Here is a 21,254-nt window from a genome sequence, read left to right on the forward strand (position 1 = left end):
CCTGAGCTGAGGTGACCCCTGCCTTTAGAAACCCTCCATCTTGATTTTGGAGGATTCCCCCAATAGGAATAGGGATGTTCCCCCCTCCCCTCAGAGAGGAGGCACAAAGAGGGTGTAGCCACCCTCAAGGAGAGTAGCCATTGGCTACTGCCCTCCCAGACCTAAACACACCCCTAAATTCAGTATTTAGGGGCTCCCCAGAACCTAGGAAACTAGATTCCTGCAACCTGAAGACGAAGAAGGACTGCTAACCTGAAGCCCTGCAGAGAAGACGGAGACAACAACTGCTTTGGCCCCCGCCCTACCGGCCTGTCTCCCCACTTCAAGAAAAACTGCAACAGCGATGCATTCCCCCAGGGTCCAGCGACCTCTGAAGCCTCAGAGGACTACCCTGCATCTAGAAGGACCACGAAGCTCCAGAGGACAGCGGCCCTGTTCAACTAAACTGCAACTTTGCAACAAAGAAGCAACTTTTAAAGACCACACGTTTCCCGCCGGAAGCGTGAAACTTTCCACTCTGCACCCGACGCCCCCGGCTCGACCTGCAGAAAACGAACACTACAGGGAGGACTCCCCAGCGACTGCGAGCCTGTGAGTAGCCAGAGTTGACCCCCCTGAGCCCTCACAGCGACGCCTGCAGAGGGAATCCAGAGGCTCCCCCTGACCGCGACTGCCTGCTTTTAGGAACCAGACGCCTGGAAAACACACTGCACCCGCAGCCCCCAGGACCTGAAGGAACCGAACTCCAGTGCAGGAGCGACCCCCAGGCGACCCTCTTCCTAGCCCAGGTGGTAGCTACCCCGAGGAGCCCCCCCCTGTGCCTGCATCGCTGAAGAGACCCCCGGGTCTCCCCATTGATTCCTATTGGAAACCCGACGCCTGTTTGCACTCTGCACCCAGCCGCCCCTGTGCCGCTGAGGGTGTACTTTCTGTGCCTACTTGTGTCCCCCCCGGTGCCCTACAAAACCCCCCTGGTCTGCCCTCCGAAGTCACGGGTACCTACCTGCTGGCAGACTGGAACCGGGGCACCCCTGTTTCCATTGAAGCCTATGTGTTTTGGGCACCTCTTTGACCTCTGCACCGGACCGGCCCTGAGCTGCTGGTGTGGTAACTTTAGGGTTGCCTTGAACCCCCAATGGTGGGATACCTTGGACCCAACTTTGAAACCTGTAAGGGTTTTACTTACCTGTGAACTTAACATTTACTTACCTCCCCCAGGAACTGTTGATTTTTGCACTGTGTCCACTTTTAAAATAGCTTATTGCCATTGTTGTCAAAACTGTACATGCTATTGTGATAATTCAAAGTTCCTAAGATACCTGAGAGAAATACCTTTCATTTAAAATATTGTTTGTAAATCTTGAACCTGTGGTTCTTAAAATAAACTAAGAAAATATATTTTTCTATATAAAAACCTATTGGCCTGGAATTGTCTTTGAGTTTGTGTTCCTCATTTATTGCCTGTGTGTGTACAACAAATGCTTAACACTACCATCTGCCATCTGATAAGCCTACTGCTTGACCACACTACCACAAAATAGAGCATTAGAATGATCTCTTTTTGCCACTATCTTACCTCTAAGGGGAACCCTTGGACTCTGTGCACACTATTTCTTACTTTAAAATAGTATATACAGAGCCAACTTCCTACACATATATCCATAATAATTATATACATGTATAAATAAATATATCCGCAAAGCGGGGAGGCTTGGGTGGGTGTAAGGAATCTGCAGCTAGATAGAGTCTCCACCAGATAATTTGTTACCGAAGGTAAGTAACTTGTTCATCAGATAGAGACTTCTAGCTGCAGATTCCTTACCTTAGAATAGATACCCAAGCTATAACCCATGGCGGTGGGTCTGAAGGATATAGTTTATACTAGTAAGTCTTGCAGGGCTGAGCGGGCAAAATGCCCCTCCCGTTTCACCTGGCTATCCAGGCAGTAGTGTCTTGCAAACGTGTGCAATGAAGCCCACGTTGATGCCTGACAGATGTCCAGCCACGGGCACACCACACGCTAACGCAGTGGTAGCAGCGTTCTCTCTTGTAAAGTGAGCCCTCTGGAGGCTGCTTCTTGGCCAAAGCATAGCAGATCTTTATAGAGAGAACAACCAAGTGCGAAATGGACCGTTTCTGTACTGCCCGACCCTTCTTTGCACCAAAGTACCCCACAAAGAGTTGGTCATCCACCCAGAACTCTTTTGTGCGGTGAAGGTAGAACGATAACATTATTTTTGGGTCCAGCAGATAAAGACGCTCCTCTCCTTAGAGGGGTGCAGTGGTTCAAAGAAGGTGGGCAGGGTGATATTTTGGCCCGGATGGAAAGGGGTCACCTCCTTGGGGAGGAAAGAGGCACGAGTTCTTAATACTACCATGTCAGGATATATTGTGAGATATGGCGATTTGGAAGATAAAGCCTGCAGCTCACTCACTCTCCTAGCCGATGTAAAAGGCTGTTTTAATAGTGAGCAGCCGGAGAGGACAGTTATGCAAGGGCTTGAAAGGAGCACACATTAGGAAGGTAAGAACAAGATTAAGATCCCACTGGGGCATGACGAAAGGCACAGGTGGGAACAAATGCACAAGCCCTTTCAAAAACCTTTGTACTACAGGAGACTTAAACAAAGCTGGTTGATCGGGAAAACGTAGAAAAGCCGATAAGGCAGCAAGATAACCCTTAAGGGTCCCTAAGGAGGAACTCTGTTAGGCGAGAGAGAGAATAAACAAAAGGGTATTAGAAAGAGAAGAAGGAAGAGGATCAAGAGACCTCTCTACAATATAAAACAAAACGTTTCCATCGGCAGTCGTAAATCGACTTAGTAGAGGAACGCCTGGCTGCCAGATTGACATCACAGACTTCGGACAGGAGGTCACAAATCTTCAACTGTCGCCGCTCAACCTCAATGCATGAAGCCGCAAAACTGACAGGTTCGGGTGGAGAACCTTCCCCTGCTGCTGTGACAGAAGATCCTCCCGAAGAGGCAGCCTGATTGGAGGACTGATGCTCATTTTGAGAAGCTCTGGATACCAGACTCTCCGGCCCAATCCGGAGCTACTAGGATTACTTCGGCCCGGTCATTCTTGATTTTCTTGAGAACCCTGGGCAGAAAAGGTATGGTCGGAAAGGCGTACAGGAGGCCTGAACTCCACGCGCGACGAAAAGCGTCGCCTAGAGATAGCCCCCTTGGAAACTCCAACGCCCAAAACGGCTGACATTGCGCGTTCTCTACAGAGGAGAACAGATCTACCCAAGGCTCTTCCCACTGCTGAAAGAGTTCTTGCGCCACCTCCGGATGGAGATACCATTCGTGATCCACTAAGCATTTTTGACTGAGCTCGTCTGCCCTGAAGTTCAGAGAACCTGCCAGGTGCTGAACCACCAGGGTTATGCCCTGCTGTTCCAGCCATGTCCAGAGACGTGGAGCCTCTTGACAAAGGGTCCACGACCCCACACCACCCTGCTTGTTGCTGTACCACATTGCGGTGGTGTTGTCCATGAACACCTGCACTACCTTCCCTTTCACAATAGGAAGAAATGCTTTTAATGCTAGTCGAATCGCCCGAAGCTCCAACAAGTTGATATGGAGCCCAGATTTAGATGGAGACCAGTGACCTCTGATCTCCAGCTCTCCCAGATGGCCGCCCCATCCCAGAAGTGACACATCTGTCACTACTGTGAGAGCTGCTTGGGGAAGGGAGAGGAGTCTGCCTTTGACCCAATCGCAGTTCACTAACCACCACTGCAGATCATTTGCAGTCCCCTCTGAAATCTGAACTACGTCGGTAAGGTTCCCCTGATGCTGTGCCCATTAGAACTTCAGGTCCCACTGCAGAGCCCTCATATGCCATCTGGTATGCTTGACCAATAGGATGCAGGAAGCCATAAGTCCCAGCAGCCTCAGAGTCTGTCTCACCGAAATCCAGGATAGAGGCCGAAACATCGGTATCATAACTTGAATATCCTGAACTCGCTGTTCGGGATAAGAAGCTTGATACTGCACTGTGTCCAGAACAGCTCCGATAAAGGTGAGCTTCTGAGAGGAAGTCAGGTGTGACTTCGGCACATTGACAGTGAACCTCAACGAGTGCAAGAGGTTCGCCGTCTTCTGGAGATGGGTGACGAGAGCCTGGAGTGTGGGAGCATTCAACAGCCAATCGTCGAGGTAGGGGGAAGACTGAAATCCCTGACATGCGCACATGTGCTGCCACCAGCGCCATCACCTTCGCTAACACCCGAGGGGCACTGGTGAGACCGAAAGAGAGCACAGTAAACTGAAAGTGCTCGTGGCCCACCTTGAACCGCAGGTAATGCCTCTGGGCTGGCAGGTTGGGGATATGAAAATACGCGTCCTGCAAGTCCAACGCTACCATCCGGTCTCCTTGATTAGGGCAGACCTGAGCAAGAGTAAGAATCTTGAATTTCTCCTTCTTGAGGAAGAGATTGACATCCCTTAAATCCAGGTTAGGGCGAAGGCCCTTGTTCTTTTAGGGAATCAGAAAGTAGCGAGAATAACACCATTGCCTACTTCTGACATCGGGACCCTTTCTATGGCACCCTTGGCCAAGAGAGCCGTAACTTCCTCACGGAGCAAAACCAAATGGTCCTCCATCAGCCGTTCCTTTGTCAGAGGGATAGAGGGGGGGGAAGACTGGAAGGGGAGGGAGTAGTCTTTTTGTATGACCTGCAGAACCCACTTGTCTGTTGTGATGGAAAGCCAGTGAGGGAGATGAAATTGAATCCTCCCTCCAACTGGATGGACCTGGTCCTACAGAACCACACTAGGAGGGCTTGGGCACAGAGGAGGGGGGCTGTGTGGTGGCCAACCTTTGGCCAGACCCTCTGGGTCTGATGGTACCATGACCACGTCCTCTTTCAGGATGTTGTGAAGCCTAAGGACTGTGGCTAAACTGTGGCTGGCGTGGTACAACACCCCTTCCAAAGCCTCAAAAGGGGCGAAAGACAGACTGCTGTTGTGCTGGCGCTGAAAGGCCCAAAGATCTGGCCGTAGCTCGAGAATCCTTGAACCTCTCAAGAGCGGAGTCTGCCTTCTCACCAAAAAGGCGAGAGCTATCAAAAAGCATGTCCATCAAACTTGACTGAACATCCCCCAAAAAGCCAGTTGAACGTAGCCAGACATGGCGATGTAGGGCCTCTGACGATGAAATCGCTCTGCCCAGCGAGTCGGTCGTGTCCAATCCACACCTGATCGTAAACTTGGCTGCATCTCTCCCATCCTTGACAGCCTGGGTGAGAGTGTCCTGTACACCCTCCGGGACCTGGGCCAGCACCTATGCCACTGTATCGCATAAAGTATGGAAAAAATTGCCTAATAGGCAAGAGGTGTTTACGGACCTCAATGCCAGGCTGGTGGAAGAAAACATTTTCTTTCCAAGCTGGTCCAGCCTCTCAGATTCCCCATCTGGGGGGGCGGAAGGGAAGGCACCACGGGAAGTAGAGGCTTGGACTACCAAGCTCTCAGGGGTGGGGTGTTGGGTCAGGAAACTAGGGTCGCTCGGAGCGGGTCTATGGCGGCGGCCGAATGTCCTATTCACAGGAGTCCCTGTGCTGGTTTTGCACCATGTACCCAGAAGGGTGTCTGTTAGGGCCTCATCGAAGGGCAACATTAGCTCTGATGTTGTCACCCCCGGTGAAGCACCTGTCAGGAGATTTGTCCTGACTGGCACCATAGGCAAGTCTAGGTCCAGGACCTCAGCTGCCCTACGCACCACCATAGCATAAGAAGCTCCCTCCTCCGTAGCCACATTAGGAGGAGAGAGCATGGCATTATCTGGAGATGCGTCCAGTCCACTGGAATCCACTAGATCCTCATACCAGTCCTGTTCCAGGTCATATTCCAAAGGGTCCTCTGACCCATCCCATTCCTCTCCTATGCCTGGCTGTTCTAAATAATGCTCAGTGAATGATCTGGGTCGAATCGGCGGTGTCGAAGTCGGAGTCGGCATCGTACGAAGTTGCTCCAGCTCAGGATCATCCGGTAGTGGAGGAAGCATTGACATCGGACCTGGTGCCGGGGGAGGTCGACTGTGAGGGACAGGCGCTGGTCCAGATCGGATCCTGGGGTTCCCAACGGCGCTGAGGCCGAAGCTGCTGATGTCTAACCCAAAGGGGACCCTGCAGGGCACAAAGATGCACCCGCTCAAAAACGAGAGCATGGCCTCGTAAAATTCTTTTATTTGAGCGGGGTCGCTCCAGTACCCGGAAAAGGGGGAAGACGTGGAGTCGACCCTGGCGATGGCTCCGTGGAACCCTGCTCGGAACATCTATGTTCCCTAGACGCCTCATCGCCCGACGGGTGTGACAAAGTTGAAGTCCGCTTGGACGTCGTCTTCTTCTTCTGCCTCTTACCTGAACAATCAGATTACCTCAAATGCGAGGAAGAGGACTTGGGGCTCCGGGAGTGGTGCTGCAACCTCCTCCACTGTGGGACCGTGACCTCCTCGGAGTCGGCCCGACAGTCAGAGCACGAGGTGGAGTCGTGATCCTTCTAGAGGCACCAAAGGCAAACTCGGTGCGGGTCCGTCACCGACATGGTGCGTTGACATGCACCACACGGTTTGAACCCAGCCTTCCTCGAAGACATGACTTCAAACAGTCCAAAAGATGAAAATGCCTCGAACGTTGAAGAAAGGGTAGCGCTAATTCGGATCTGCGCTTAACCGGCGCAGAAGGAAAAGAACTGACGAGGTGCATCTACATAGACAACCATGACATGTCAGATGGCTCCAACGACGCTGACGATACCACGCGGAGCCAGACGAAGCACGCAGATCCGAACAATGCCACCCGATGGTGCGCGGAGTGTACTGCTCAGCAGAACAATTCCGGATTCTAAGCCGGTGCCAGGGAATTCTAAGGTAAGGAATCTGCAGCTAGAAGTCTCTATCAGATATCTTGGAATTGTAGAGAAAAGGCCTCTTAGAGCCTTTTGTGTCCCAGTATCCACATTGGAAGTCAGCCAACTGACCTATGGGGGCACTTCCTTTTTTCTGGACACAACAGGGAATCAGGTCCTGTCCTTCAGAGTTCCTCACAGGTCACAGACAGCAGATCCAGTACTCTTCAGTTGTTCTGCAGGTCCAGAAAGTGTTCTGGAGAGGATTCCTGGAGATGCCACGCTTACTACTGGTACCCCCTTGTGGGTAGGGATGACTACTGGGCACTCTCCAACCGATGGGGTAAACGTTCCCAGGAGCAACTTTACCTGCTTTTACGGTAGTTCCTGTTTGCCTTACTACAAACAGGCCCGAAATGCACATTCCAGGGCATTTTCAAGATGGCAAAAGTATTCAGGGACACTAAACTTGCGGCTAAGGTTTGTGGGTGTGTAGGAGAATGTACTATGGTAACCTTGAGTGTCCTCCCCATCTAACACTAAAATTCAGTTTGAAGGAGGCCCTGTATCTACAACAAACTAGGAGTCAGAGGGCTGGTACGCTAAAGGTAGTCTCTGACAGCACCCGGACGGGATAAACAATAATTGTCTTGGCATCCAGTTCTCTCCCTTTCAAGTGCGGCAAAGTGTTAGACGGGGCTCAAACAGAAATGTCAGGCATGATTTGACAATGTGCTGTCAAAAGGATGCCACAGCCTCGTCCTGCATATCCTGCTGAGTTCAGGAGTCACCTTTGTACCTTTAGGTCAACTTATTGTGTAGCTCAGCGAAGACAATCCACACCTTTGTCACACATCATGTAGACCAAGCATTATGCTAGACAGATGCTGGAGAATTCATCTAAATTAGCCTCCAGCAGCTTCAAGCAGGATAAAGGTAACTCTCTAAAAGTTATATTTCCAAGACATCATAAAGAAATTGGACTTTTCCAAAAGATTGGATTTTTATTCAATATAAAAGTAAGTCTTTAAATAAAGTCTGTAGATGGTACAGCTTAAAAACTGAGATTAAAGTGTATAATCTTTATGTTGGCTTCTCCTATGTGCCAACTAGTGACAATGCTGCTTTGGGCCTAGTCACTAAGGGAACATGCAACTTCTAATGTCAGACATGTTCTACTCTAAAATATGATTGTAAGGAAATGCCTCCTTGGCATGGTTACCCCCTGACTTTTTGCCTTTGCTGATGCCAAGTTACGATTTGAAAGTGTGCTGGGATCCTGCTAACCAGGCCCCAGCACCAGTGTTCTTTCCCTAAGCTGTACCTTTGTCTCCACAATTGGCACAACCCTGGCACCCAGATAAGTCCCTTGTAACTGGTACCCCTGGTACCAAGGGCCCTGATGCCAGGGAAGGTCTCTAAGGGCTGCAGCATGTCTTATGCCACCCTAGGGACCCCTCACTCAGCACAGACACACTGCTTGCCAGCTTGTGTGTGCTGGTGAGGAGAAAATGACTAAGTCGACATGGCACTCCCCTCAGAGTGCCATGCCCACAACCCACTGCCTGTGGCATAGGTAAGTCACCCCTCTAGCAGGCCTTACAGCCCTAAGGCAGGGTGCACTATACCACAGGTGAGGGCATATGTGCATGAGCACAATGCCCCTACAGTATCTGAGCAAAACCTTAGATATTGTAAGTGCAGGGTAGCCATACGAGTATATGGTCTGGGAGTCTGTCAAACACGAACTCCACAGCACCATAATGGCTACACTGAAAACTGGGAAGTTTGGTATCAAACTTCTCAGCACAATAAATGCACACTGATGCCAGTGTACACTTTATTGTGAAATACACCCAGAGGGCATCTTAGAGATGCCCCCTGAAAACATACCCGACTTCCAGAGTGGGCTGACTAGCTTTTGCCAGCCTGCCACACACCAGACATGTTGCTGGCCACATGGGGAGAGCGCCTTTGTCACTCTGTGTCCAGTAAAAAAAAGCCTGTACTGGGTGGAGGTGCTTCTCACCTCCCCCTGCAGGAACTGTAACACCTGGCGGTGAGCCTCAAAGGCTCACCCCCTTTGTTACAGCGCCACAGGGCATCCCAGCTAGTGGAGATGCCCGCCCCTCCGGCCACTGTCCCCACTTTTGGCGGCAAGGCTGGAGGAGAAAATGAGGAAAACAAGGAGGAGTCACTCCCCAGTCAGGACAGCCCCTAAGGTGTCCTGAGCTGAGGTGACTCTGACTTTTAGAAATCCTCCATCTTGCAGATAGAGGATTCCCCCAATAGGATTAGGTATGTGACCCCCCACCTCCCCACCTCCCCACAGGGAGGAGGCACAAAGAGGGTGTAGCCACCCTCAGGGCTAGTAGCCATTGGCTACTGCCCTCCCAGACCTAAACACACCCCTAAATTGAGTATTTAGGGGCTCCCAGAACCGAGGAAGATAGATTCCTGCAACCTAAAGAAGAAGAAGGACTGCTGACCTGAAGCCCTGCAGTGAAGATGGAGACGACAACTGATTTGGCACCAGCTCCACCGGCCTGTCTCCCTACTTCGAAGAAAACTGCAACAGCGACGCATCCAACAGGGTCGAGCAACCTCTGACGCCTCAGAGGACTACCCTGCACCTAAAGGACCAAGAAGCTCCCGAGAACAGCGGCCCTGTTCAACAAACTGCAACTTTCTGCAACAAAGAAGCAACTTTTAAAGACCACACATTTCCCGCCGGAAACGTGAGACTTTCCACTCTGCACCCGACGCCCTCTGCTCGACCTGCGGAAAACTAACCCTACAGGGAGGACTCCCCAGCGACTGCGAGCCCGTGAGTAGCCAGAGTTGACCCCTAAGCCCTCACAGCGACGCCTGCAGAGGAAATCCAGAGGCTCCCCCTGACCGCGACTGCCTGTAACAAGGAACCCGACGCCTGGAACCAGTACTGCACCCGCAGCCCCCAGGACCTGAAGGAACCGAACTCCAGTGCAGGAGCGACCCCCAGGAGACCCTCTTCCTAGCCCAGGTGGTGGCTACCCCGAGGAGCCCCCCCTGTGCCTGCCTGCATCCTTGAAGAGACCCCCGGGTCTCCCCATTGATTCCTATCTGAAACCCGACGCCTGTTTGCACTCTGCACCCAGCTGCCCCTGTGCCGCTGAGGGTGTACTTTCTGTGCCTGCTTGTGTCCCCCCCCCCCCGGTGCCCTACAAAACCCCCCTGGTCTGTCCTCCAAGGACGCGAGTACTTACCTGCTGGCAGACTGGAACCGGGGCACCCCTATTTCCATTGAAGCCTATGTGTTTTGGGCACCACTTTGACCTCTGCACCTGACCGGCCCTGAGCTGCTGGTGTGGTAACTTTGGGGTTGCTTTGAACCCCCAACGGTGAGCTGCCTATACCCAGGAAATGAGACTTGTAAGTATGTTACTTACCTCACAATCTAACCAATACTTACTTCCCCCAGGAACTGTTGATTTTTGTACTGTGTCTACTTTTAAAATAGCTTATTGCCATTTTAACATAAATTGTAGATGTTATTGCTCTAATTCAAAGTTCCTAACTTACCTATGTGGAGTACCTTGCATCTTATGTATTAATTTCAATTCTTGAACTTATGGTTCTAAAAATAAATTAAGAAAATATATTTTTCTATATAAAAACTATTGGCCTGGAGTTAAGTCTTTGAGTGTGTGTTCCTCATTTATTGCCCTTGTGTGTCCAACAAATGCTTAACACTACCCTCTGATAAGCCTACTGCTCGACCACACTACCACAAAATAAAGCATTAGAATGATATAATTTTGCCCCTATCTTACCTCTAGGGGGAACCGTTGGACTCTGTGCACACTATCTCTTACTTTGAGATAGTATATACAGAGCCAACTTCCTACACAGTGTTTGGCTGCCAAGTAGAAGGAGAGAATGATGATTCGGCTGGGATAGATGCACAGAAAGTGGACCAGATTAAGGGTGGTAAGACAGTATATGCTCCCTGATACAAGAAGGACCAGACTTGGAGTGTGCTTTGAAAACCAGACAGAGATCTGAACAGGAATCATTTGTCATTAGGGAGGCAGAAAGCTCATTGACATAAGCGGAAATAGCTTAACAACTTGAAAGAATTAAGATCAGACGGGCACCCACATTTGGCAAAACCTAAAGGCAGTGAAGCAGGTATCCCGGAAGGCAAAGATACAGGGATTTACCACAACTGAGAGACAAAGTGACAAGGGCAGGTTCAATTCTTGCAAATTAATTAAAGTAGAAGAAAGACATTTTCTGAGAGTTCTTAGTATTAAGAAACAAGTAGTTACAAATTGGTTGACTTGACAGGAAAGGTCAGGTTATGATTAAATAAAAAAACAGAGATTTGTGACTCAGGATTTGGAAACTGGAGCAGGTCCTAGATCAGAAGGCCACCAATTGGCAGGCCAGGTGGGGTATTGTTTACATAACACCAGAACCTTAGTTCTATCACTATTTAGCTTTAGAAACTTGATTTTCATTCATCTAGCATAGGAAGACATACATTTGAAGAGGTTTTCTTGGTTAAGCACAGTTTTCATAGATATAAACAATTATTTGTATGTTATCTGTGTGTGATAAGATCTGGAACCCAAGGGATTGGACTAAAGAGATAAGGGGAATGGTATAAATATTGATTGTAGTGGGGTCAAAGAGGAGACGAGTGCGACACAAAAAGGAACTAAAAGAGGCAAGGATTTATAAGGAGGAATGGTGACTGACTGAGATCTAATGGTATGAAAGGAACAGAAACAGTTAAGGGCTGTATTGCAGATACCTATAGTATGCAGAGAGAGGATAGGAGTGCTATGTGACGCTGTATCAAACGCAGCTGAAAAGTCTCGTAGTACCAGATTTGCTGATTCTCCCTAGTCAATGATACATCTGAGATCCTCAGTAACAGAGAGAAAAGTTGATTCAGTACTATGCTGTGGATAAAATCCAGACTGTGTGTCGTCAAGCAAAAGGTTAGTCTTAAGTTAGCTAGATCACTGTTTATTTGCTTGTTTTTCTAGGACTTTGGAGGGCATTGGTAAAAGGGAGATAGGAGACATGTTACCTGGAATGAAAGGCTTGGCACTACATTTTTAAAGTGGCACAACCAAAGCATGACTCCAAAGATCAGGAATGGTGGCACATTTCAAGGAGAGAATCCATAGGTCACTGTGGACAACACAGATTGTGTCCATGATAAGAGTGAAAAGCTGTGGTAAATACTGGCCTAGTGGAGGGCACGATTTGATCCAATTAAATGAAGCGATAATGTCTTCCACAAAACAACTAGAGAATTCCACCACAGATACACCAGTTGCTGATGAGGAGAGGTTATGATGGCTGGAAGCATCTGAGAAAGAAGGGGGTAGGGGAAGTCAACCTATATGTTTGAAATGTTATCATAAAAATAAAATGATCAAATAAAATAGCATTCCCAACCACAACAGAATGGAGTAGAGACTTTAAGGGGAAAAAATGTCAAGGAGAGTTGCTAACAGATTGAATAGCACAAGGATAGGGGGAGATCCTGGCAGCTCAAATGTGGCCATAGTAATCTCTGCCGGCTTTATATAAGTAAGGTTGGATTGACTGTCATACGTTTGTCTCTATTTGCTTTCCAGAAGCTTACAGTGGTGGTTGGCTTAGCAGAGGTAATCAACAAACAAGGGCAAGGGCAGGTAACCCTCATCAGAAACAACACAACAGCAATTATATGCACCATAGGCTTATGGGCCCCATTGCACCCATACCCCAACCACATTTACAACCTGGGAACATCACCAATAAGCACCACCATGACCCACATCATCAACACATCCATCATGTCTGCCACTTTCCTTGGTGAATGGAAACTTGCAGAAATCAACGCCCTACAGAAGAAGCCCACAGACGACTTGAATCAATTGAGCAACTTCTGACACATCTCTCTGCTCTCCTATTCAATTTTCACCATCTACTAGACAATACTCAATGAGGATACATAAAGACCACATGACTGAAACAGCACTCATTGCGGCCAACAACATTCCAATTACCCAGGACCAAGCAGAAGCAGTGGTCCTCATCCTGCTCAACCTCTCTGCCGCCTTTGACACTAATACCATAATATCCTAATCAGAAGACTCTAAGATGGGCGTACAAAGATTCCCTCTCAAATGGCTCTGTTCCTTCTTCTCCGAAAGAGCCAAAGTATCAGGCTGCCACCCTTCAATCAGAGACGAAGAAAGTGATATGTGGAGTCCCACAGGGATTGTCCCTCAGCCTCACCCTTTTCAACATATGCAAGACCCCATTCGCCAACGTCATCCGATCACAAGACATCACCATCATCTTCTACCCTGATGATGCCTAACTCACCATCTCCCTGATGGACAAGACAAACATATATATGATTCACACACAAATAACAAAGCAAAGCAGACTCCAGAAGGTGGAGAGGGTCCAAAGGCACTATCTTCCTGTGTAAAATGGCTAGTTCGTGAGCTAAGTGCGGGGACTTTGCCGGAGGTTACAGGTCCAGGGCCTTTTGATAAAGTCAAATGCAGTATTACAGAAGATACACAAGACGTCTCGTTTTCAATCTTTGCAGTCCGTTCGCGGCTTCCCGTATTTTCGGGCACCGCTCAGACTATGACCCAATCAATGTTTAAAACAAAATGATTGTTTCACTAAATTGATCCTATCTTGCACGCCTTGAGAAAGCCCCGGCTAAATAGCCAGAGGGGGCGAAACACGTGTTGGCTGACCCTTCTTGTTACCATTTTGGATCCTGTTTTGTCTTGAAAAATTAATGATATTCTTGCTCTGGAATCACAACGCTTTCACAACAACAAAATAAATACAAGTTTAATTTGTTCAACTACGACGTTTCGTGTATCTTCTGTAATACTGCATTTGATTTTATCAAAAGGCCTTGGTCCTGTAATTTTGATTCAAATCAAGACTATCTTAGTGGGACTTTACCTTCTGTTTGCACACACAAATAACACCCTATGTTTAGATTTGATGTACCTGACCTATCTTCATGTACATTTCTTCATGTATCTTAGCACGGAGTGGGGCTTACACACTGGCATCTTGGAGCTACATTTGATGTACCTGGACTGTATTTGTGGATGTGCTAATTAACTACTTGAACAAGTTAACTGATGTGACTATAGTTCAATCAGTATTCAATTAGACCGCCCACATTTATTACAAAAAAAAAATCTGTTTAGCCTGTAAACCTTCTTTTTAGTCTGCTTGGGTTTCTTCCGCTTTTCTTCCACCTCCTTTTTATCCTTTGTGCTTTCATCATCTGAGCTACCGCAAGCATTTCTTGTTGTCTGTCGAGTTTGCCTTTTGGGTGGCTGTAGGTTAATTCCAGCATCAGCTGTCCAGTCTGAATATTCACTAGATGATTCACTGTTTTAGGACAGAAGGGTGACATTTATTTCAAAGAACAGCAAACTTCTCAAATATAACTCAAATGGAGCTTCTCAATTAAAATCTTTTACACTATAACATCAACAACTCCAAGCCCAGTTTATGAAAAGACTCATTCACTCTCACTCTGAAGGCAAATTTTAAAGACTATCATTCACAAACAGGCCACATTTGATGTTTCATTCAGTTCATCACACAATGCCACATAAAAAAATAAATTAAAAAAAGATCTGAAAGAAGTATACAATATGCATACCTGGAAGACGTCTCGCTATGCCATGTACCCCCTGCTTCATCTGCAGATGCATTACTAGTACCAGCCCTTTCATCCTCCTTGTTTGGAAACAAATAAAATATTGAATTATGGACGTTACATGACGGGTCATATTTACATGATACTCATTTTTGCCATTAGTACAATTAAAGCATGGCTTGTAAAAGGTTTTCTGAAACAAACACTTTATAATGTTCTAATCGACATAAATGTAATTGTTTTATTTCAACTGATATTTTATCTGGGCAATTCAAGCTCGCTCTCATGCAAACCCACCATACATTGAAGGTATGATACTCAAAAGGAACATTTACTTAACTTGAACCTTTAGGTGACTGAACCTGGAGAGGTTTACATATTTATCATTCCAGCTTTATTTCATCTCTAGAGACAAGATTCCTTGGTAAAAGTAAGTGAAAATGATTTGTGCTGTCAACATGGTTTTAAGGTGCCAGCATCAAATATTTGAAAATCGTTGTCCACCACTGACAACAGCAAGAAGTTAGTGTCACTGACTTAGAAACAAAGCAACTGATTTAAGCAGTCATTGGTTTTCCACTGATTTCTCATTTAGAGATGCAAGAAACACTGTAGGTTTGCCGCAGTTTCTTCCACGGCAGCATTTGTGTATCTAAAACCCAAAGACCGTGATCAGCACACATGGACCTAAAATCGTATTGAGGAGCAGAGGGTTAGGATAAAAGTTGTAAAAAAAAAAAAAAAAAAAAAAAAAAAAGTTCAGAACAACAGTTAAATCAACATTTAAAATGGAACCCCATCCAACAGCTATTTTTTTTACCAGAAGGTTGGTGGGCTTAAAGTGCTAACCACCCGCCACCCTAACAGAACCTGTCAGACTGTATAAGTATGGAGTGTACCACAGTAATACAGTCTCACAAAGGACAAATACGATTGAGATAGGAGATGTGAATGTATAAAATAAAAATAAGTAATAACTCTTAAACACCAAAGCTACAGAGAATTGCATATTTGTTTCCTGAATAGAATAACTCAAACTTGGAGGCCTTGAATCGAGTGCAAAGCTATGGTTACCTGGGAAGGAGGGAATTGAGACTTCAACTGTAAGTATGTAAACATGTTGTGTTTTAAAATGTTGTAGGAGGCTGGCCTGGTTTTTAGTGGGTTCCTAAGTTACTTACACCTTATACCAGGTCCAGTTATCCCTTATTAGTGAAATGTAGTTAGTGTTCTAGCAGCTTAGGTTGACTAGCTGTAGCTGTAGCAGAGCAGCTTAGGCTGAACTAGGAGACAAAGCTCCTGCAATACCACTATAGTTACACAGCACTTATACACAATAAAAAACAATACTCAGTGTTACCAAAAATAAAGGTACTTTATTTTAGTTACACAAGGCCAAAAATATCTTAGAGGCAATACTCCTTCTGGAGGTAAGTATTATACACAATATGTACACTAGAGACCAAAGTCAGGTAAGTATATAGTCATAGAATAGTGGGAATTGTAGAAATTACAAAAGAATGCAATATGACAACACAAACCATATACTAAGAAAGTGTAATGTGAATCACAAATTCCCCCCTAGGCAAGTGTAGTGTGTAGTGGGGCGCTGGGAGTGTAAGAAAACACCAAAGGTAAGTAAAGTACCCCAGAGCCCAGGAAAGTAGGAGTAAGGTACTGCAAGTTTCCTCAGAACACACTACATGTTGTGTTAAGAGATATTGCAAGAACCAAGCACGACTGCAATCAAAAGAAGTTGCAGAAGATTCCAGGAAGGACAGGAGCCTCTGCCAACCTAGAAGACGGTGCAAAAGATGATTCTCCAGTTAGAAGTCTGCAGAAGAGCACCAAAGAAGATGGCTGTGGATTCCTGCGTGGTGCAGGAGATGTCCCACGTCGAGAAGTTGGATACAGGCTGTTTGCGTTGCTAGATTCATCCAGCAAGCCTTCCAAGCAAGGTCGCGGTTTGCATCAAAATGGTGCTGCCTGGACCCAGGAGAGACCTGGGAGCCTCAACTCGGACTAAGGAGGCAGAGGGGGCTCCCAGCACTGGAGAGAGCCCACAGATGACCAGGCAGCACCCAAGGGAGTCCCAGTACATGGGGACAAAAAAGGTGCAAATTGCAGTTCCTGTAGCACAACAAAAGAAGGTCCCACCCCGCTGGAGAACAACTCAGCGAGTTGTGCTTTGCAGGATGGAGTGGTGGGGACTTGGGCTACACTGTGCACAAAGGAATCTTGGAAGAAGTGCACATGAGCCCAAGGAGCTAGAGATGACGCGGTGCACAAGGGTACTGTTGCAAACCGGGAAGGAAAGCTCTTACTTATTCCAAATTTGGACAGCTGGACCTTAGGACAGTCTGGGGTCGTGTTGGTCCACCACCTGTGTTCCAGGGAGCATGCTTGTCATCAGGAGAGGAGTCCCAGAGAACCGGTAGTCGTCTTGGAAAGTGCCTGCAGGAGCAGGGAAGTGACTAAGTCACAAAATGGGAGATTCCTTTGGTTCTTCTGGTGCAGGGTGAAGAAAGGGAGTCCTCAGAGCGTGCACACATTGGAAACTGTTGCAAATGCTGGCTGAAGCTGAAGTTGCAGGTCACAGTAGTCGTCCTGGATACTTTGTTGCAGTTACAGTGGTTCCTGGAGCAGTCTGCGGTTGATGCGACAGTCAGAAGCTGAAGTAGAGGATGCAGAGGATCCCTGGAGGAGTCTTGCAAGCTGAATCTGAAATCTGAAGAGGAACCCACGGGAGAGACCCTAAATAGCCCTGAGAGGGGAATTGGCTACCTACCCAGGTATGCCCCTATCAGGAGGGGTCTCTGGTGTCACCTGCTGGCACTGGCCACTCAGATCTCCAGAGTATCCCCACACCTTGGAAAACAAGACGGCTAATGCCAGGGACACACTGGAGGAGCTCTGGGCACCACCCCTGGGGTGGTGATGGACAGGGGAGTGGTCACACCCCTTTCCTTTGTCCAGTTCTGTGGCAGAGCAGGGACTGGGGGTCCCTGAACCGGTGTAGACTGGCTTATGCAAGGAGGGCAACTTCTGTGCCCTTCAAAGTGTTTCCAGAAGCTCTGGGAGGCTACCCCTTCCAAGCCAGTAACAACTATTTCCACAGGGAGAGGGTGTAACACCCTCCTCCCAAAGGAAATGCTTTGTTCTTCTTTCCTGGGACTAAGCTGCTCAGACCCCAGGAGAGCAGAACCCTGTCTGTGAGGTGGCAGCAGCTGTAGCTGCAGTGCAAGCCTCAGAAAGCTGGTTTGGCAGTACTTGGGGTCCATGGTGGAGCCCCCAGGATGCATGGGATTGGCCCCCCAATACCAGATTTGGAATGGGGGCCAATTCCATGATCTTAGACACCTTACATGGCCATAGTCAGAGTTACCATTGTGAAGCTACATATAGGTATTGACCTATATGTAGTGCATGCGTGTAATGGTATTCCCGCACTCACGAAGTCCGGGGAATTGGCCCTGGACAGCGTGAGGGCACCTTTGCTAGTGCAAGGGTGACCTCACACTTAGTAAATTGCACACAGCCTTCAGTAAATGAAGGCTAGGCATATAGGTGACTTAGAAGTTACTTAAGTGAAATGAAAACAGCTGTGAAATAGTGTATGCACTATTTCACGCAGGCTGCAGTGGCAGTCCTGAAGAAAGGTTTGTCAGAGCTCCATATGGGTGGCAAAAGAAATGTTGTAGCCCATAAGGATCTCCTGGAACCCCAAAGCACTGGGTACCTACGTACCATATACTAGGGACTTATAAGTGGGGGTCCAGTGTGTCAATTGGAATTGGAAGCCTGGCCAGCAGGATCCCAGTGAGACAGGCAAAACATACTGACAAACAGGCAGAAATTGGGGGTAACATGCCAAGAAAGATGGTACTTTCCTACAAATGTTGACAATATAAATGCCAGCTTTAAAATGTATCAGTAATAATGTGGTCATCTACATTTTTACATATGTCTATTGCCAAAATGTCATCTATAAAATTATGTCTTCCTAAATATTTTTTGTATTTTTTTCGTATTTGTATGGCAGAGGGGCACTCCCTGACCCTCGTCCTGCACTGCTCCCTTTGGACCCCTTCTAATTTCACAGGGGGACATTCTCCTCCCCCTGCTCTCGCACTTTGACCTAAAAGCTCAGGCTCCAGCATACTTTAACAAGTGTTTTTGGGGCCTAGACACAAACTACATTTCAATCTGTTTAGTAGATCTACTAGCGATCTGCAAAATGCTATTCACAAACCTAAGTGTGGATGTCTCGGCCTAGGACTGTCCTATCTTTAGTGAGCAGACATTGCCAACCCGACAGCAGTTATTTCAGTAAGTGTGGGAGGCCGAGCGGGAGTGACTGGAAAATGGGAAATATTTATGACCAAAGAAAAGGGGTTTTGAGAGTAGTAAGGCGGAGTTAAGGGAGGGGTTTTGAGTAGGACATGAACCCAATCACAAAAGAGTAAGCCCCTTCCTATCCTAACACTAGAGCACCACAAAACTGACCTTGGTGAGGTCACTTCTGACCTGGAGGTGTTTGCCAAGACTGTCACAGAGGGAGAGGACAGAAGATCTGAGCCAGGCAGACTCCTAGTGAACAGAGTGTGTCACCCTAGAGAGGAATGGTGTGTCCCCCTTAGAAGTCCTAGAATGCAAGGCATCTCTTTAGACTTGGAGAAAGAGACCATGAACTGAAAGGCTATCTACAGCACCCCGCCACTTAGAGATTGCAGAAGAAAGAGTGGAAGGAGGTTGTCTAGCACCTGAGGGTGCAGTCCCTAGTCTGAGAAACCTAACAGGCCTGAGAGACTTTAGGTGCAAGTGGTGGACTCCTTGTCAGCCCCACGGCTGGGAGTGAGACCTACCCAGGACCCCAGAATAAAGCCTCCACCTGGTAGTAGATGGCCAGGTGACTGGTTCGACACTGGCAGCAAACAGTAGCCACTGTTAGTTGCTTGCCTTTTGAGCAAAGTGGGTCCTCCCCTGGAGACAGACGTATGGCCCAGGGGGCAGAATGGACCAATGACGTTTTTGGCCACAGTGGTACTGTCCGCCTACTGGAAGGAACCTGTGAACAAGCTAAGGTTAGTCACCTCATGACTGGGATCTGCAGGTGAGGGGAAGGGATCTCCATGGACAGAGTAAGTGGCTAGGGAACATGGTGACAGAGGGATACAGACAGGCTCAGAGGGGCATGGAACAGACAAGTGACACTGCAGAAACAATGAATTGTCCACGTTTTATTGTTCGAGCAGGGATGCTCATCATGGGATTGTTAGTCTACCCTAGCTCTTGACTGAGGGAAGCATTTGTAGGAAATTCACCTTTTCTGCTTGGACATCCTGGATTGTTCACCTTTTGCTGGACCCTATATTTTTGCAGATTTTAGAACCAGTAGTAAAGTGGCTGTGCTCGCCTTTTCAACATGGGATGGCATATTCGTAATTGGTATATTTAACTTACCCTTACGTAGCCAGTTTATGAAACAAAAATGTACCCAGGGCCTTTTAATGTCATGGATACCGTGGCAGTGACCGTGTAATACATTGCTTCAGGCCAACTATTGAAGCATAACTGTGGTCATAACCTTCCTAGTAAAATGTTTAAGTCACCCGTATGTAGACCTTATTGTCCATAAGACAGAGTGCATGGTATGTAAAAGTAGGACATGTAGGAATTTAATGTTAAACATGTCCTTTCAGTGAAAAATCCCCCAAACCTATTTTCACTGTAGGAAGGCTGGCTGTTCCATACAAAAACCCTATATTACATTATTACATCTAATAATGCTAATTTCAGTTGGCAAGCAGCTACAAAAACAAATATTTGTTATTAAAAGCTAATTCAATGGTGAAGTATTTTTTAAATAAATGTTAAGGAAAAGGTAATTTTAGAAAGCAACACTTTCTTCCCCTGCCTAAAGTTTCTGGAAGCTCATTTGCATTTGCTGTCACATTTTTGCCATCTAGTAATTAGCATTTAAATAGGTATGAATGGGTGTGAAATGCCTCTTGGGGGTCAAACAATATACTGACCTGAATGCACAGAGATGACACCTCTGAACCTTATCTTTTTGACATTACAGTGTCCAATCCTGCTTGAAAGTCAAATCATGATTCACAGGTCAGCTGACATTTTAACACTTGGGGTATACTTAAAAGAAACCTCCTCTGTCACATGCAAATGTTAGCTGACACATGGGCAGGTCCCTTCCTTTGTCAATCCAGCAAGGAATGCTACAATCATAATTAGCCTCATTTTGATATTAGTGTCAAATTCTGCTAAAAAGGTCTGCTGGGGTTTTACATGTACCACTCGGGATGCACTTCAAAGGGTAAAAACAGGATGCTAAAATAATTTTTGTGTATCCACTGTATGCTTGCTGGAAAGGCCCTTGGCAAAGGAGACAAACAACTGCTTTCCTTTACAAAGCGTTTCTGTTTCTTGAAGATAGTAAATTAAAGCCCTCCTTACACCCAACATATGTAGGGTACTATCTGTCTGTGTCTTCGGTTCTATGAAGAATGATGGTAGCTGAGTACTTTGGTTACCATGAAACTGTATTACCACCTTTGACATAAACTGTGGGTTAGTTATGAGAACCACCTTGTCCCTGTAAGTATGGTTCCTAAATTGTTAGTACCTGTAATTTGCTTACTCTGCATAGTAATATGCATGCAATTAGGAATATTGTTTTTAGTGTT

General features: G+C 47.1%; 1 protein-coding gene across 2 annotated transcripts in view; it reads right to left on the reverse strand.

Annotated features, from left to right (window-relative positions):
- BRWD3 (bromodomain and WD repeat domain containing 3) overlaps positions 1 to 21,254 on the reverse strand; it is a 993,456-nt gene that overhangs the window by 694,238 nt on the left and 277,964 nt on the right. For both annotated transcript variants that reach the window (XM_069212579.1, XM_069212580.1), the window contains exons 22-23: positions 14,554 to 14,630; positions 14,099 to 14,276 (exon numbers count right to left, since the gene is read on the reverse strand). In XM_069212579.1, the coding sequence (XP_069068680.1) occupies positions 14,099 to 14,276; positions 14,554 to 14,630 (255 nt within the window). The remainder of the gene's footprint in view (positions 1 to 14,098; positions 14,277 to 14,553; positions 14,631 to 21,254) is intronic.

This window comes from Pleurodeles waltl, chromosome 2_1 (assembly GCF_031143425.1).
Source record: "Pleurodeles waltl isolate 20211129_DDA chromosome 2_1, aPleWal1.hap1.20221129, whole genome shotgun sequence".
Classification (NCBI taxonomy): domain Eukaryota; kingdom Metazoa; phylum Chordata; class Amphibia; order Caudata; family Salamandridae; genus Pleurodeles; species Pleurodeles waltl.